This window comes from Ranitomeya variabilis, chromosome 4, assembly GCF_051348905.1.
Source record: "Ranitomeya variabilis isolate aRanVar5 chromosome 4, aRanVar5.hap1, whole genome shotgun sequence".
Classification (NCBI taxonomy): domain Eukaryota; kingdom Metazoa; phylum Chordata; class Amphibia; order Anura; family Dendrobatidae; genus Ranitomeya; species Ranitomeya variabilis.
The window spans coordinates 717,553,776-717,570,479 of NC_135235.1; the positions used below are offsets into that span (position 1 = coordinate 717,553,776).

At 45.9% G+C, this 16,704-nt stretch overlaps 1 protein-coding gene across 6 annotated transcripts in view; it reads left to right on the plus strand.

Moving 5' to 3' along the window:
• LOC143766581 (uncharacterized) overlaps positions 1-16,704 on the plus strand; it is a 250,057-nt gene that overhangs the window by 61,868 nt on the left and 171,485 nt on the right. Inside the window, exons 7-8 of one of the 6 annotated variants that reach the window (XM_077254358.1) lie at positions 1,941-2,038; positions 2,235-2,325. The exons of the other annotated variants lie outside the window; for them this stretch is intronic. Coding sequence (XP_077110473.1) covers positions 1,941-2,038; positions 2,235-2,325 — 189 coding nt within the window. The remainder of the gene's footprint in view (positions 1-1,940; positions 2,039-2,234; positions 2,326-16,704) is intronic. 6 annotated transcript variants of the gene reach the window in all.

The following is a 16,704-nucleotide window of genomic DNA, read 5'->3' on the forward strand; positions in this document are numbered from 1 at the left end:
CCTATTGAGAAACAGGTGTAAAACGATGCGGAATCCGCACAAAGAATTGACATGCTGCGGAAAATACAACGCAGCGTTTCCACACGGAATTTTCCGCACCATGGGCACAGCGGATTTGGTTTTCCATAGGTGTACATGGTACTGTAAACCTGATGGAAAACTGCTACGAATTCGCAGCGGCCAATCCGCTGCAGATCCGCGGCCAATCCGCTACGTATCCGCAGCCAAATCCGCACTGTGTGCACATGCCCTAACCCTAACCCTAACCCTACCCACTAGTTCTAACCCTAGTTCTAACCCTAACCCTAGTGGAAAAAGAAAAAAAATATTTTCTTTTTTTTATTATTGTCCCTACCTATGGGGGTGATAAAGGGGGGGGTAATTTACTATTTTTTTTATTTTGATCACTGTGATAGGTTTTATCACAGTGATCAAACTATGCCTGTAATGAATCTGCCGGCCGGCAGATTCGGCGGGCGCACTGCGCATGCGCCCGCCATTTTGGAAGATGGCGGCGCCCATGGAGAAGACGGATGGACACCGGGAGCCTCGGTAAGTATAAGGGGGTGGAGATCGGGGCACGGGGGGTCGTCGGAACAAGGGGGGTGGCATAGCAGCACGGGGGGAGCGGACAGAAGGACGGGGGAGCGGAGCACAAGACGGAGGGGAGCGGACCACAGATCGGTGGCTTGGGGGGCGATCGGTGGGGTGGGGGGGTCACATCAGTGTTTCCAGCCATGGCTGATGATATTGCAGCATCGGCCATGGCTGGATTGTAATATTTCACCAGTTTTTTAGGTGAAATATTACAAATCGCTCTGATTGGCAGTTTCACTTTCAACAGCCAATCAGAGTGATCGTAGCCACGGGGGGGTGAAGCCACCCCCCCTGGGCTGAAGTACCACTCCCCCTGTCCCTGCAGGTCGGGTGAAATTGGAGTTAACCCTTTCACCCGGCCTGCAGGGACGCGATCATTCTGTGACACAGCATATGCGTCACAGGTCCGATTGGCACCAACTTTCATGACGCATACGCTGTGTCACAGGTCGGGAAGGGGTTAAAACCTCTCTTTATTTGTCTTTTACTGTATCCCCGATCATGCAGTCTCCGAGCAAGGTCCTCAGCTTGCTGATTAAAGTCTTCTTCAGTAGCGCAAATTCTTTTTATCCTCATAAATTGTCGTGTGGGGATCCCGTTTAACCTAGACCTAGGGTGGGCATAGGAAGCACATAAAAGGGTGTTCGTAGCTGTTAGCTTCCTAAATACATTTGTGACAACTCTTCCATTAGGGAGCGCTTCTATCTTAAAATCTAAACACTTCACTTTTCTACCGTAATTAAACGTCAATTTAATGTTAAAGTTATTGTGGTTCAATCTTTCCATCAAATTGAATAAATTCTCAGTGGAATCCTCCCAGATGAACAGCACATAATCTATATAGCGACTCCACCCATGGATAGCCTCATTGCCCAAAATACCCTCACCTTAAAAGATCTCCCGCTCCCAGAACCCCATAAATAGGTTTGCATATGCTGGGGCGCACTTGGCCCCCATGGCTGTACCTTGCATTTGTACATAAATGTCCTTATTAAAAATGAAGACATTATGTTCCAGCACAAATCTCAATAAAGTCAATATCAACTCAATCAAAGGCGGATCCAGATTGCTCTCATACAAGTAATGGGAAACTGCATTCAAACCGTCTTCGTGCTTAAGGGAGGAATACAACGCCTCTACATCCGCCGTAACAAAAAGTGCTCCTTTAAATGCACAGAGTCCAACCTCTGTAACATCATTGTGGTGTCTTTTATATATGAGGGTAAGGCCAATACAAAGGGTTGCAGGTAATGATCTATCACTGCACAAATCATTTCATATAACCCACCTATAATTATCTGTATGTAAAGAATGAATTCAGTCCCTGTATGTGTTTCCTCCAGATCTATCCAGTGAGAAGACAACACCAGAGAGATGTCCCCGTCCTCTTCTTCCACAGGACTGTAAACAAGAAGATCCCAATGTTCCTCAGGATCATCAGGTAGATGGAGAGAAGGTGTCATGAGATCTCCCCTATGATGTGTAGACGGCTGTGAAGGTCTTGTGCTCAGTCTTGGTTTATCCTCCAGTATTATGTTTTATACTTGTGTAATGAGAACGGTGGAGATGGCAGGATTAGAGCTGATCATAGATGTGACTTCTCCATCTGTCTGTGACTTTTACAATATTTGTTTCAGGGTGAAGATCTGACCCATATTAATACTACAGAGACATATGTGAGGGGTGATGAGTGGTGTAAAGAGGAGATTCCTACATATGACTACCCAGGTGAGTAGTAACCACTAACTACAGAGAAGTCACAGATTCTTCTCAGTCGCCGGCTGTGGCTGCTTTATCGGTGGTGTAGTCCGGCCATATCACAATCATTTTGCCTTTAGACCACAAACTGTTCAAATGACTTTGGGTATTGAAATCCCTTCTGTATAGAACTTACAACCTGGAGGATTCACCTATCCCCTGTTATTAGCTAACGCTGACAGTTACCTACCCATATCTGTAAACTACAAAGCCAAATGACAGCGTATGTAGAATGTGCTGACAAGTTAGAAAATCACTTGAAAGATTATTATGGGCCTGTAAGGGAAAGCGGAGGGTAATGATGATGTTGGCTTCCTAGAACCCTGATATCTTATTGGATGAATCTACCTTCTCCCCCTTCTGTGCTGCTGAATGTGATCATATGGTCCCTACAAGACCAGGTCCAGTCTTTCTGGCCAAACTTTGCTTTTGTGATTGACAACATTAAATGTGCAGTGCGGCCAAGTGTGAATTTCTGGACAATAACAGAGTTTCCCTTTATCCTGACTTTTCAATTTCTTTTAAAACCAACTAACTTCAAGAAAGATTGTGATAAACTACATAAATACATTACACCTGTGCCATGATGTATGTCTAAGCTGTGTGTGGTTCATGGCTGTAATATACATTTATTCAGGCCTGTAGTAGATGTGTTGGCTTTCCTCAAGCCCTGGTTTCCTGGAATCACTCCACATCATAAATGACATTATGTTTTCAATTCTATGGAATTCAGATTATTGTTCAATCTTTCCTGCAATGGGGGCACTGATACTTTTTCTACTTTTCTGATCAGCACTCACAGTAGCTCCAATGGTCCACCATAAATGAGTGCAAGTCCGGTTTAAATTTAAAGTTCTCCCCTCATACAAACGTTGTTGCTGGGGGGCTACGTTCACATTTGCGGCTAGCGCCGCAGCGTCGGGCGCCGCAGCGGCGCCGCATGCATCATGCGCCCCTATATTTAACATGGGGGCGCATGGACATGCGGTGCACTTGCTTTTTGCGCCGCATGCGTCCCTGCGGCGCCCGCGTCGGGGCGCAGAGGACGCAGCAAGTTGCATTTTTGCTGCGTCCAAAATCAATGGAAAAAAGGACGCATGCGGCGCAAAAAGCAGCGTTGTGCATGTGTTCACACTTGCGCTGTGCGTTGCGGCGGCGACGCTGCGGCGCACAACGCAAATGTGAACGTAGCCTAACATGTTATTTTTATTTTATCTACAGTTTTTCATTTTTTTTTTTTTTTTTAACCATTCAAATTTTTATTATAACAGAAAAAGACATACAAGAATACCATTTCCAACCAAGGAAACAAAAATAAAGGGGAAGGGAAAGGTACAGAAAAAAAAAAGGGGAAAGGGAGGGGGGAGCATAAAATGGCAATTAGCGAATAATAAAGCCAGCGCCCACAATGTCACGCCCACGGAGTCATCAACAACAAGAGCGACAACAAAGAAGAACCCACATTAGTGATCATGAGACGAAACAGGAGGAGAGGCAAAGGACGAAGAGATCCATAAATCCCACCATGATAGAACCTTGTTTTCTTGTTTTTGTTTGTAAGACAGTCAGCGGTGATAGTTTCATAGCTAAAATGGAGGTTAATTTTAGATATAAGTTCACTCCTGGAGGGAACATTGGGCGATTTCCAGTATTTGGCAATACAAAGTCTGGCTGCCACCAGGATATTAGAAATTATAGGCTGGAGGGGGGGAGGGAAGTCCAGCAAGGAACTGCCAAGAACTGCGAGGGGGCCCGTCAAAACAACAGGAAGACGGATCACCTCGGCAATAATAGCTTCAACCTGGCTCCAAAAGGCTCGGATGCGTGGACAGCTCCACCAAACATGGGCAAGGGAACCCATGGAACTACAGCCCTTCCAGCAAAGTGGAGATGACGCATGATTAAATTTGGCCCATCTAACGGGAGTAATATACCATTGGAGCTGAATCTTTTTAGATTGCTCGAGATGCCCAAGGCATAAGGAAAATTTAGAAGGGTGAGTCAAAGCATAATGCCAATTGTCCCAAGAGGCCTCAAAGGCAAAGGAAGACTCCCAGGAGACCATGAAGGGAAGCTTGTCCAACGCACCACAAGTCAGGAGCGACTTATATAGTATAGAAATACCGTGGGATAAAACAGTACCAGGTCTAAAAAATCGATGTGCCGGAGATTCTGGCAAAAGAAACGGAGTACCCAGCAATTTGCGAGGCTTAAAAAAACTACGCACTTGGAAATATTTAAATAACTCTTTGGGGGACAGGGAGCAGCGAGCACATAGCTCGGCGAATTGAAATAGACCCTCCGAGCCATAAAGGTCTGCCACCCGCAGCAGGCCACATGCCCTCCAAGAAGTGAGAGAAATGTTGCCTGTCGCTATTTCCAAGGCTTGCAGAGAAACATAATGAAACAAAAATGAAAAATGAGTAGGGCTAAGGGTCGTACAGTTTTTCATTTTGTATGATTTGTGATGGGATTCCCTGCCTCACTTATGCGAGTCTGCAACTCCCCTCTATTGTTTAAAAAAAGTCTCCATTACCTCTTCTAAATGCCTGAGATCTAAATCTAACACATCTCAGCTCTGCACTATTATAAAAAGTGCTCTTTGAATGTCTAATATTTCTTCAAGAAACACATCTGCCAGAAAATATACGCCTTTACAATAGTTTATATTTTTAAGAACCGCCAAGCCCCATACTCTAATTACTCCAGAGAGGTTTCACCACTAGTTAATTATTCTTTTTTTATTGAAGACTGTTCTGCTTGATCATTTCAGTAGATGTGTTATCCTCTATACTAGAAAAGACAAATGGTTAGCACTCGACTTTTTGTAAAACAGTGCTAGTGAAGGGAACCAAAGGTCCTATATGCATAAGTTCAGAAAAAAAATCACTGCACACATACAAGAAAAAAAAATGCTTCAGGTGAGTATTTATTTGATGCTGATAAGTGAAGCGACAATTTAAGACGTTTCAGCCAATTAATGGCCTTTATAGTATAGTCGCCTTTTCAAATAAGCATCATGGGAAAACCAGGTAAGGCGTGTCCCCGCAATGAAATATGTCATAGAGCATATTAAGCCCCTGTAGAGTCAATGCCCTGTGTAAGCAATGGGTTCAGGAGGAGCCGGTCTCCAGGGAATCAAGCCAACACTGCAAGGCTCAGAAGTGAGGGGGAGATTTGACTTTGGGAGAACGGATATTGCTGGATTGGTTTATGGAAGCCATGTTGCTTTTCAAGAGCCTTTTGAGAAACTAATAATGTGGAAACCTCTGATTTATCGATCACCCATGCACCACGAGCGAGGGGATCCACCCACCAAGGACAAGAAACCTACAGGCTAAAAAGGGCAGCACCTCTCCCTCGCATCAGTTGTCTTTTTGCTTTTTTTTTGTCCTTGATGGGTGAACTTGTGCATGCTTACCCATGAAGAAATAAAAGATTGGAGTTTCCTTTCCAGACCTGGCTGACCGATTTAGGCAGGGATCCTTTCTCTGCCTCAGCAGGTGCAGGATGCCTGGAAGCGCCACTATGAGTCCAAGGGGGTTTAACACGTGAGTGGGCGCAAGGTTAGCGGCATCTCCTGACTAGAGATGAATGGCTCTGGCTTCGCTCAAGTGAGTGCAAAGGCAGTGGCTTGCCCTGTTCTGGCCTCCCCGCAATGAGGTGTATCATGGTTCAAACTGGAAGTTGGGAGCGGTGACGCAGCTGGGCGTGTGGCTGATGACATTTTCAGGACGCACCCACTGATGCAACAGGTGACGTGCCTATTGGGCAACCGCATCGGAGAATCACATGGAAGGTGTGTGAATGATTCGGAAGGCACTTCATACTGGAGCCGGGCATTGGATGAGGACGAAGGGAGGTGTGTCAGACAGGAGCCACGCAACCTGAAAATGCCGGGGTTACTGGTCACCACAGGTGCCAGTATAAATGTAAGGTGGCACCTCTGCTCAGGGTTTGCCAGCTCACCTGTCTTCATTAGCATGGAGACAGATTTGGAGCAGGAGCAGCCACAACAGCGGCAGCATGGGAAGCCTCAGGAGCGAGTGGAGAGTCGTCATCAGTAGAGGGGACAGCCGTACCATGGAGAGATGGGGGTCAGGTAGAGACAGCAGATCCAGTCAGCGAAGCTCCAGCAAGGTGGATGAATCGACAGCTTCCAAGGATAATCTCCCTGCTTAGCCGTATTCATGTTTTAAACCGCTACCATTTGAGTATGGCAAGGTGGTAAGTGATCTTCATAAGAGTTCACTTTGTAATGTGGTTCCCCATCTTTCTTGACATTTATTGCTAGGGAAATAAGTGTGTAGCTAAAGCTAAGCGCAAGAAATATACTCTGTGTAAGACCTTATTGCCCGACTCCTGTCAGAAAAGGCTCTGTCAATCTCTCTAGCTTCACCACCAGCTTAAGGGCCATCATAAAAGCAGACATTAAAAAGTCCTTTAGATCCCTCTCCCAGAAAGAGGTACAGAAAGCGAAGTATAGAAGTGTTAGAGAGGCCTCCCTGACATCTGACATTTCTTCTAATTCAGACAACGGGGGATGACTTGGGTGCTCCCTCCTCACAGACCTCATCATTAGGCATCAGGACACCATTGTTTTCAACTTAAGTACAATAGATAAGGTAGTGATATTGGTCAGATCCACTATGGGCATTATGGACACTAGGCCTGACAAGTCAGTGCAGGATATAATGGTCCGAGGTCTAGACCAGAGAAAATGAAGATCCTTCCCATTGAATGAAAGGACCAGGGCCTTAGTGCAAAAAGAATGGAAGTGGCCAGAAAGGAAGGGTTCCCTACCCCCTTCTTTCAATAGAAATTACTAGTGATGTGCAAATTTGTTCGAAAAGTGATCAGCAAACATAAATTCAGCACGAATATGGCACATTCGGATTTGTGATTGGAAACCCGGGCAAAATTTTATAAAATCGGTAACTTTCGGTAAAAGTGCAGGAAAATATTTGCATTGCGACAAAAATATTTTCAGCACTTTAGCAACGATAACGGTGGTGTATCATGAGCGTTTGGCACGTGTTTGATGAGGGGAGGGGATTTGCAGAGCTCAGAGGCGCGCGGCATTCTTGTAAGCAGTTCCCATAACTTTGTGTGCACATTGCACCTAGCCAATCAGGGCGCAGGAAACACTCACAATGTCCTGACACAACGGCTTCTGTCATTGGCTGCTTAGATCACATGTCCCTCTCCATATAAATAGCGGACATCTTTTTTTACCACCATTTTGACACTTAACAACGCAGAGAGGCTGCTCCTGATGCTGACACTCTTAACAGCAAGATTTTAGCTAGTTAGTTATGCAGTTGTATATCCGTCAGATACTGTAGGTAGCTACTGTCCAGTGTGGCTGTTAAATTTACCTTACAGCACTTTTTGTTTTTTTGGGACATTTCTGAGGTCCACAAACAAAGCTAGTGGATTGCCCACATGGGCAGCGGGGTACTCGGTACCGGGTCCTTCGGTTCTCAGGGGGATGTCACGGTGGCTGACCCGGTCCGTGGCCCGTGGGACGTCCGTATTAAAGGGAAAGGTCTTTAAAGGGATATGTTCATGACGCTACCTGTGGTATTCGGTCAGGGTGACCGACGCAGCTAAGGGGTCCGCTGGGGTGATGTTATGGCAGCTAGATGGTATACCTTCCCACAGGTGAAGTATGTCCCCAGGGCTTCCCAGTGTGTAGATGGTGGATGGTCTGAGGCGCAGTGAAGAACGAGGACACCAGGTTGCGGTCTCTTTACTGTTTACTGAAGGCTTCAGCATCCACAGTCCAGAGCACCAGATCACAGGGCAGGCAGAGTCCGGCCGGTTTGGGGGAAAATCAAGAGTCCCCTTGTCCAGGTGAAAATCACTAGCCTTCCTCTAGTGCCTTGGTGTTGTAGTCCCTTACTGCTAGGCTTCTCATAAGGTGTTGTAGATGTTATGGATGTTATGTCTCTCTCTCTGTCCCCGGATGGATAGGACAAACCCGTTTGGTGGCTTGAGGCATTTTACAGGGACTCTATCATGCCCCATCCTCTAAGTGGTGCCACCTTGCCTCCTGGGTGTAGGGCAAACAGGTAAAGTGGAATTAGCTGTCCTGGCGGTCTCTGGACCAAGGCATAAAGGTCGTTACTCCCTCAGTATTCCGGCTACTGGGATTCTGCGCCTCAGAAGGAGGCAGCCTGTGCAGGGCTGATCTCCTCTGATATCCACTCCTTTGCTATGACTTCCTTTACGCTCACTGCAATATGTTTGGCTTTCTGTGCGTCTCTTCCCAGGAGCAGTAGCACTTCAGGCTACACGGCTCCTCTGTCTCCTTTCCCTCTGTCTTCCTGACAGCAACTGAACTCTTGCCCTCCAGATCAGGATGTTCTTATAGGGGAGTTCACCGTAAACAGGTTTAGAGCTCCCCCTTCTGGTCTGGAGTGTGAACATGTTGCATGCATTGTGTTACCTGACAAAGAGTTCTCCTTCATTGCCTCCAAACGTAACATCACTCCCCCTAGAGGAGAATAATATTACTGCAACGACCAGGACCCTGGGGCGCTGCACTAGCAGGGCACATGTTGTGCACTGCTTCTATTGTGCTCCATGCCTGAGTATAGCATTCTAATTCACATGTAGCTAGTGAAAAAATATTAAACAGCCTGCTGTATCCCACCTTGTCATTTAGTGATGTGGTGTTTTATAAAACTGTCTGCAGACCTAAGGCACATTAACAAGAATATAATTTTTCAGTTGCAAAAAGTTAAGACAACCCGCCGTATCACACTTTGTAAATTGGTTGGGATGAAATTAAGCTGCAGAGGCCTGATCCAGAGGCCACAAAAAATGATTCTCTTATTAACGTCATGCAGTAAAAGACCTGACCATAAAATTGTTTGTAGCATAACTTCTTTGTCATACAGGCCTCATTCACACTCAAACAGTTCATTTTTCTGTGGCTAACATGATATAGCATGCCATATTTCAACTTTGAATTTACTGTTGCTGAAATTCAGCTGTTTGCTGAGGTGGTTCATAGTTTAAAATCTAATTTTTGGTTGCCAATACTGCTCTCCTACCACGCTATCTGAGCAACATGACTGGGAAAAAGCGAGACCATGGTGGAAGGGGAATTAAGCTTGGTGTTCTAGGTGTACGTGGGGTAGGTGGTAATGTTTGTGAAGGCACTAGTGAAGCAACGTCACGTCCTATGCAAAGACTACTGACAACTTATGTTAACCCCTTCATGACCCAGCCTATTTTGACCTTAATGACCTGGATGTTTTTTGCAATTCTGACCAGTGTCCCTTTATGAGGTAATAACTCAGGAACGCTTCAACGGATCCTAGCGGTTCTGAGATTGTTTTTTCGTGACATATTGGGCTTCATGTTAGTGGTAAATTTAGATCGATAATTTCTGAGTTTATTTGTGAAAAAAACGGAAATTTGGCGAAAATTTTGAAATTTTGAAAATTTCGCAATTTTCACATTTTGAATTTTTTATTCTGTTAAACCAGAGAGTTATGTGACACAAAATAGTTAATAAATAACATTTCCCACATGTCTACTTTACATCAGCACTCTTTTGGAAACAAAATTTTTTTTTGCTAGGAAGTTATAAGGGTTAAAATTTGGCCAGTGATTTCTCATTTTTACAACAAAATTTACAAAACCATTTTTTTTAGGGACCACCTCACATTTGAAGTCATTTTGAGGGTTCTATATGGCTGAAAATACCAAAAAGTGACACCATTCTAAAAACTGCACCCCTCAAGGTGCTCAAAACCACATTCAAGACGTTTATTAACCCTTCAGGTGTTTCACAGCAGCAGAAGCAACATGGAAGGAAAAAATGAACATTTAAATTTTTAGTCACAAAAATGATCTTTTAGCAACAATTTTTTTATGTTCCCAAGGGTAAAAGGAGAAACTGGACCACGAACGTTGTTGTCCAATTTGTCCTGAGTATGCTGATACCTCATATGTGGGGGTAAACCACTGTTTGGGCGCACGGCAGGGCTCGGAAGGGAAGGAGCGCCATTTGACTTTTTGAATGAAAAATTGGCTCCAATCTCTAGCGGACACCATGTCGCGTTTGGAGAGCCCCTGTGTGCCTAAACATTGGAGCTCCCCCACAAATGACCCCATTTTGGAAACTAGACCCCCCAAGGAACTTATCTAGAAGCATAGTGAGCACTTTAAACCCCCAGGTGCTTCACAAATTGATCCGTAAAAATGAAAAAGTACTTTTTTTTCATAAAAAAACATTATTTTAGCCTCAATTTTTTCATTTTCACATGGGCAACAGGATAAAGTGGATCCTAAAATTTGTTGGGCAATTTCTCCTGAGTACACCGATACCTCACATGTGGGGGTAAACCACTGTTTGGGCACATGGTAAGGCTTGGAAGCGAAGGAGCGCCATTTGACTTTTTGAATGGAAAATTATCTCCATCGTTAGCGGACACCATGTCGCGTTTGGAAAGCCCCTGTGTACCTAAACATTGGAGCTCCCCCACAAGTGACCCCATTTTGGAAACTAGACACCCCAAGGAACTTATCTAGAAGCATAGTGAGCAATTTAAACCCTCAGGTGCTTCACAAATTGATCCGTAAAAATGAAAAAGTACTTTTTTCACACAAAATTTCTTTTAGCCTCAATTTTTTCATTTTTACATGGGCAACAGGATAAAATGGATCCTAAAATTTGTTGGGCAATTTCTCGTGAGTACGCCGATACCTCATATGTGGGGGTAAACCACTGTTTGGGTGCACGGCAAGGCTCGGAAGGGAAGGCACGCCATTTGGCTTTTTGAATGGAAAATTTGCTCCAATCATTAGCGGACACCATGTCGCGTTTGGAGAGCCCCTGTGTGCCTAAACATTGGATCTCCCTCACAAGTTACCCCATTTTGGAAACTAGACCTCCCAAGGAACTTATCTAGATGTGTGGTGAGCACTTTAAACCCCCAAGTGCTTCACAGAAGTTTATAACGCAGAACCATGAAAATAAAAAATAATTTTTCTTGTCTCAAAAATGATTTTTTTTAGCCCTCAATTTTTTATTTTCCCAAGGGTAACAGGAGAAATTGGACCCCAAAAGTTGTTGTCCAGTTTCTCCTGAGTACGCTGATACCCCATATGTGGGGGTAAACCACTGTTTGGGCACACGTCAGGGCTCGGAAGTGAAGCAGTGACGTTTTGAAATGCAGACTTTGATGGAATGCTCTGCGGGCGTCACGTTGCGTTTGCAGAGCCCCTGATGTGCCTAAACAGTAGAAACTCCTGAAAAGTGACCCCATTTTGGAAACTAGACCGCCAAGGGAACTTATCTAGATGTGTGGTGAGCACTTTGAACCCCCAAGTGCTTCACAGAAGTTTATAACGCAGAGCCGTGAAAATAAAAAATAATTTTTCATTCCTCTAAAATTATGTTTTAGCAAGCAATTTTTTATTTTCGCAAGGGTAACAGGAGAAATTGGACCCCAATAATTGTTTCCCAGTTTGTTCTGAGTATTCTGGTACCCCATATGTGGGGGTAAATCACTGTTTGGGCGCACGTCGGGGCTCAGAAGGGAGGGAGCACCATTTGACTTTTTGAACGCAAGATTGGCTGGAATCAATGGTGGCGCCATGTTACGTTTGGAGACCCCTGATGTGCCTAAACAGTGGAAACCCCTCAATTCTAACTCCAACACTAACCCCAACACACCCCAAACCCTAATCCCAACTCTAGATATAACCCTAACCCCAACACACCCCTAACCACAACCCTAACCCAACACACCCCTATGTCATGATTCCCAATGGCAGGGAATTTGTCAACATAACACGGGCAAAACCAGGACGAGCTCTAGGGTGATGGAACCTGAGCTGACCGCGACCCTGAACCTCAACACTCAACTAACAGTAGCCGGGAATCTTCCTGGGGGGACTCTAGACGTCTCGCGCCAGCCGGAGATCTAGCTTCCCCTATCAGAAGAATCACAGACCTATCTTGCCTCCAGAGAAATATTCCCACAGAAATAGCAGCCCCTCACATATAATGACGGTGAAATGAGAGGAAGGCACAAACGTAGTTATGAAAACAGATTCAGCAAAATGAGGCCCGCTTAAGCTAGATAGCAGAGGATACAAAAGGTGAACTGCGCGGTCAGCTTAAAAACCCTTCAAAATACCATCCTGAAATTACTTTAACTCATGTGCCAACTCATGGTACATGAGTGGTAATTTCAGCCCACTAGAGCAACCAGCAGCAGAGAATTACATATCTGCAAGCTGGACTAAAAACATGAAAGCAAACATGAAACAGGGAAATCCAGACTTAGCTTGTCTTGAAGGCTTTAGGAGCAGGTAACAAAGGTAACAGAGACACACTGATACATTGATAGCCGGCAAGGGAATGACAGGAAAGCCAGGTTAAATAGGAAACACCCAGCCTCTGATGGACAGGTGGAAACCAGAGACCGCAACCCACCAAAGTCACCCAGTACCAGTTGTAACCACCAGAGGGAGCCCAAAAACAGAATCCACAACACCCCTAACCCTAATCCCAACCGTAACCCCAACACACCCCTAACCCTAACCACAAGCCTAATCTTAACCCTATTTCCAACCCTAGCCCTAATTCCAACCCTAACTCTAATTCCAACCCTAACCCTAAGACTATGTGCCCACATTGCGGATTCGTGTGAGATTTTTCCGCACCATTTTTGAAAAATCCGCAGGTAAAAGGCACTGCGTTTTACCTGCGCATTTACCGCGGATTTCCGGTGTTTTTTGTGCGGATTTCACCTGTGGATTCCTATTGAGGAGCAGGTGTAAAACGAAATCCGCACAAAGAATTGACATGCTGCGGAAAATACAACACAGCGTTTCTGCGCGGTGTTTTCTGCACCATGGGCACAGCAGATTTGGTTTTCAGTAGGTTTACATGGTACTGTAAACCTGATGGAAAACTGCTACGAATCCGCAGCGGCCAATTTGCTGCGGATCCACAGCCAAATCCGCACCGTGTGTGTCTAATCTAACCCTAACTCTAGTTCTAACCCTAACCCTAGCCCTAACCCTAACCCTAGTAGGGGAAGAAAAAAATATATATATTTTCTTTATTTTTATTATTGTCCCTACCTATGGGGGTGATAAAGGGGGGGGGGGTTCATTTACTATTTTTTTTATTTTGATCACTGTGATAGGTTTTATCACAGTGATCAAAATGTACTTGAAACGAATCTGATCAAAATGTACTTGGAACGAATCTGCCGGCCGGCAGATTCGGCGGGCGCACTGCGCCCGCCATTTTGGAAGATGGTGACGCACCCATAAAGAAGACAGACGGACACCGCGAGGCTCGGTAAGTATGAGGGGGGGGGAGCGGAGCATGGGGGGAGCGGACAGGAGGACGGGGGAGCGGACAGGAGGACGGAGGGGAGCGGCCCACAGTACGGGGCAGAAAGGTGGACTGGGTTGGCGATCGGTGGCGGTGGGGGGGCAGATTAGGTTTTCCAGCCATGGCCGATGATATTGCAGCATCGGCCATGGCTGGATTGTAATATTTCATCATTTTCATAAGTGAAATATTACAAATCGCTGATTGGCTGTTTCACTTTCAACAGCCAATCAGAGCGATCGTAGCCACGGGGGGTGAAGCCACCCCCCTGGGCTGAAGTACCACTCCCCCTGTCCCTGCAGATCGGGTGAAATTGGAGTTAACCCTTTCACCCGATCTGCAGGGACGCGATCATTCCATGACGCCACATAAGCGTCACAGGTCGGATTGGCACCGACTTTCATGACGCCTACGTGGCGTCAAAAGGTCGGGAAGGGGTTAATGCACAGGCTACACCACTACCTTTCTTTGGCAGACGCACAATGGCATGCCTTGTCAAAGATGCCCAGAAAGAGCATCTACTCAAGTGGATGGCAAGTGCAGCTTCAAGTGGCCTCTCTTCCGCCACCTCAACATCACACCCAGTACAGTCCACAGATGTGGCACCCAAATTCCCCTTGCATCCCAACTTTCCAACCGTTCAACTGACTGTACGGAACCATAGATGAGTGAGTCTGAAGCGATGTTCACACATTCTATGCCATGTTCATCAGAAGTGTACTCTAAAGCTTCGCAGAGTCAAGAGGAGGAAATCTGCACCGATGCCCAAAATTTTTTTAGCTTGAATCCAGGGCAGGATGAAGTATGGTCCGAACAGCATCCTGACCCTCGTCATCAGACGTTAACCCCGGGGGGAAGTCATCCTGATGAGTCTCGGATATCTGAGGCTCACACGGACTGTACTGTGCTGTCAGGGCAAGAAGAAGAGGAGGAGGGTGACTCCAATGGCAAAGAATGTGATAACACAGAAGATGATAATGATAAGGTGTTAGATCCCAGTTGGAGTGAATATAGAGGCACACAGCTGAGTAGGTCATCTGAGGAGGAAGACGAGGATATTACGTAGCGCCGTCTGTTGCAGACACGCAGTGATGCAGCCACGACAAGCGTTGCATCCTCAGCCACGACAAGCGTTGCATCCTCAGCCACTACTGTGCCTCTGATCAGCTGCGTCCATGGGTCTGCAGCTCGCAGGGGTGGCAAGGGCTGCCTAGCCTGAGCCTTTTTTTGACACTGCAAAGGATGAGCCAACTCGCAAAATCTGTCAATTTTGCAAAAAATACCGAGTTGAGGTAAAAAGTGCAATAATTTGACTAGTACATGTATGAACCTTCACATGCGCAATCAACATTCTTTGCTGTGGGCATCCCTCTGCGCAAAAATGCAGACCTTGACAACCATCAGACACCCCATCAATCACATCTGCTGCTTCCTCCTCTGTTACCGTGCCAACTATTGAGATGCAGGTCTTCTACCACAGAACCTCAGGTTCTTTACCCGCTCCAGTCACACTGACTGAAAGGCCTCCTTCAGCTGTAACGGAAGTGGACATGCCTGCTGTTTTTGGCCTATCTCAGAGAACAAGCACACCTAAAGTTTCTCAATCCACAGTAACATCTCCGCCTGCACCTCTCTTACAGTCCAGCAGTTTGTCCAGTTCACCGTACTCTGCACTCTCTCAGCACTGCAGCCAGCCCACGGTTCCGCAGTTGTGGTCACGTAAAAGATTGTTTCCCTTCTATGCATGACAAAGCTAAGAGGTTGAATTCCAACATCTCCAATTTATTGACCATGGAAATTCTGCCTTACTGCCTGGTAGATACAGATGGTTTTGGAAAGCTGATTGCTGTCGCAGTCCCCCAGTACCAATTACGCAGTAACAACTGCATTTCTAAGAAAGCTGTGCCTGCACTATACCAGCATGTTTCAGACAACATCACCCTTTCCTTGACAAAATCTGTCTGCCAGGATGCATTTCACCATTGACACTTGGACGAGTAAGCATGGCCAAGGGCATTACATCTCACTGACTGGGCACTGGATGACTCTGGTGGCTGTGGGGACAGGCGTTGTTCCACAAGTCTTGGCATCCCCAAGGCCTGCAGAACAAACCTTTACTTTTACACTTCCTCCTCTGCTACTGCCTCCTCTATCTTCTCTAGGGTCTTCACCTACGCTCTCAACCTCTGCCTTAAGGAGACACGCATTCCAACAGTGCAGCGTGAACCACCACTACCTCCACCTCCATACTGCACATCCAGGGCTCACCGCAATCAGTCAGTCTTAAAACTGATATGCCTTGGAGATCGCAGTCACACAGCTTAAGAGTTGTGGACAGCTCTCCAGGCTGAGTTTGATCAATGGCTGTCTCCACTGAACCTGCATCCAGAGAAGGCCGTGTCCAATAACAGTGCAAACCTGGTGGCGGCCCTACGGCAAGGCAAGGTCATACACGTGCCTTGCATGGCTCACATCATCAACCTGGTGGTACAGCATTTACAGCCACTATCCTGACCTGGGTGAGCTGCTTTTAGTGTGATGCATTAATATCACATAACTACACTCTAATATCTTTAGTGTAACTTCTGTGCCTGCTGCGGCTGCTGCTGATATTAACACAAATTTGTGGAACTATAAACAGTCATGGTTGGTCTACATCTACTGGGTTAGCTGTAGTTAAAGATGTTTCGGTCCCAATTATACTATTTCTATTCTTGTGACAGTCATTCCACTTCTGTGGTGTAAGGCCCTCATTTCTTTAAATGTGAGCACTCCTTGTTGGGTGTCCATCTGTTTGATTGGGTCTAGTGGAAGAACTGTCGGTCCCTATTGTACTATTTCTACTGTGGTGAAATTGATGCCACTTTGGTGGTGTTTGCCAATAATTTTTGGGTCTCCTTCATGCGTATTGCCTGTAGCAGTAGGCCTCTGAAACTGTCAGGTCTCCACTTCCTTGGACTCAACTACCCATGTTACTA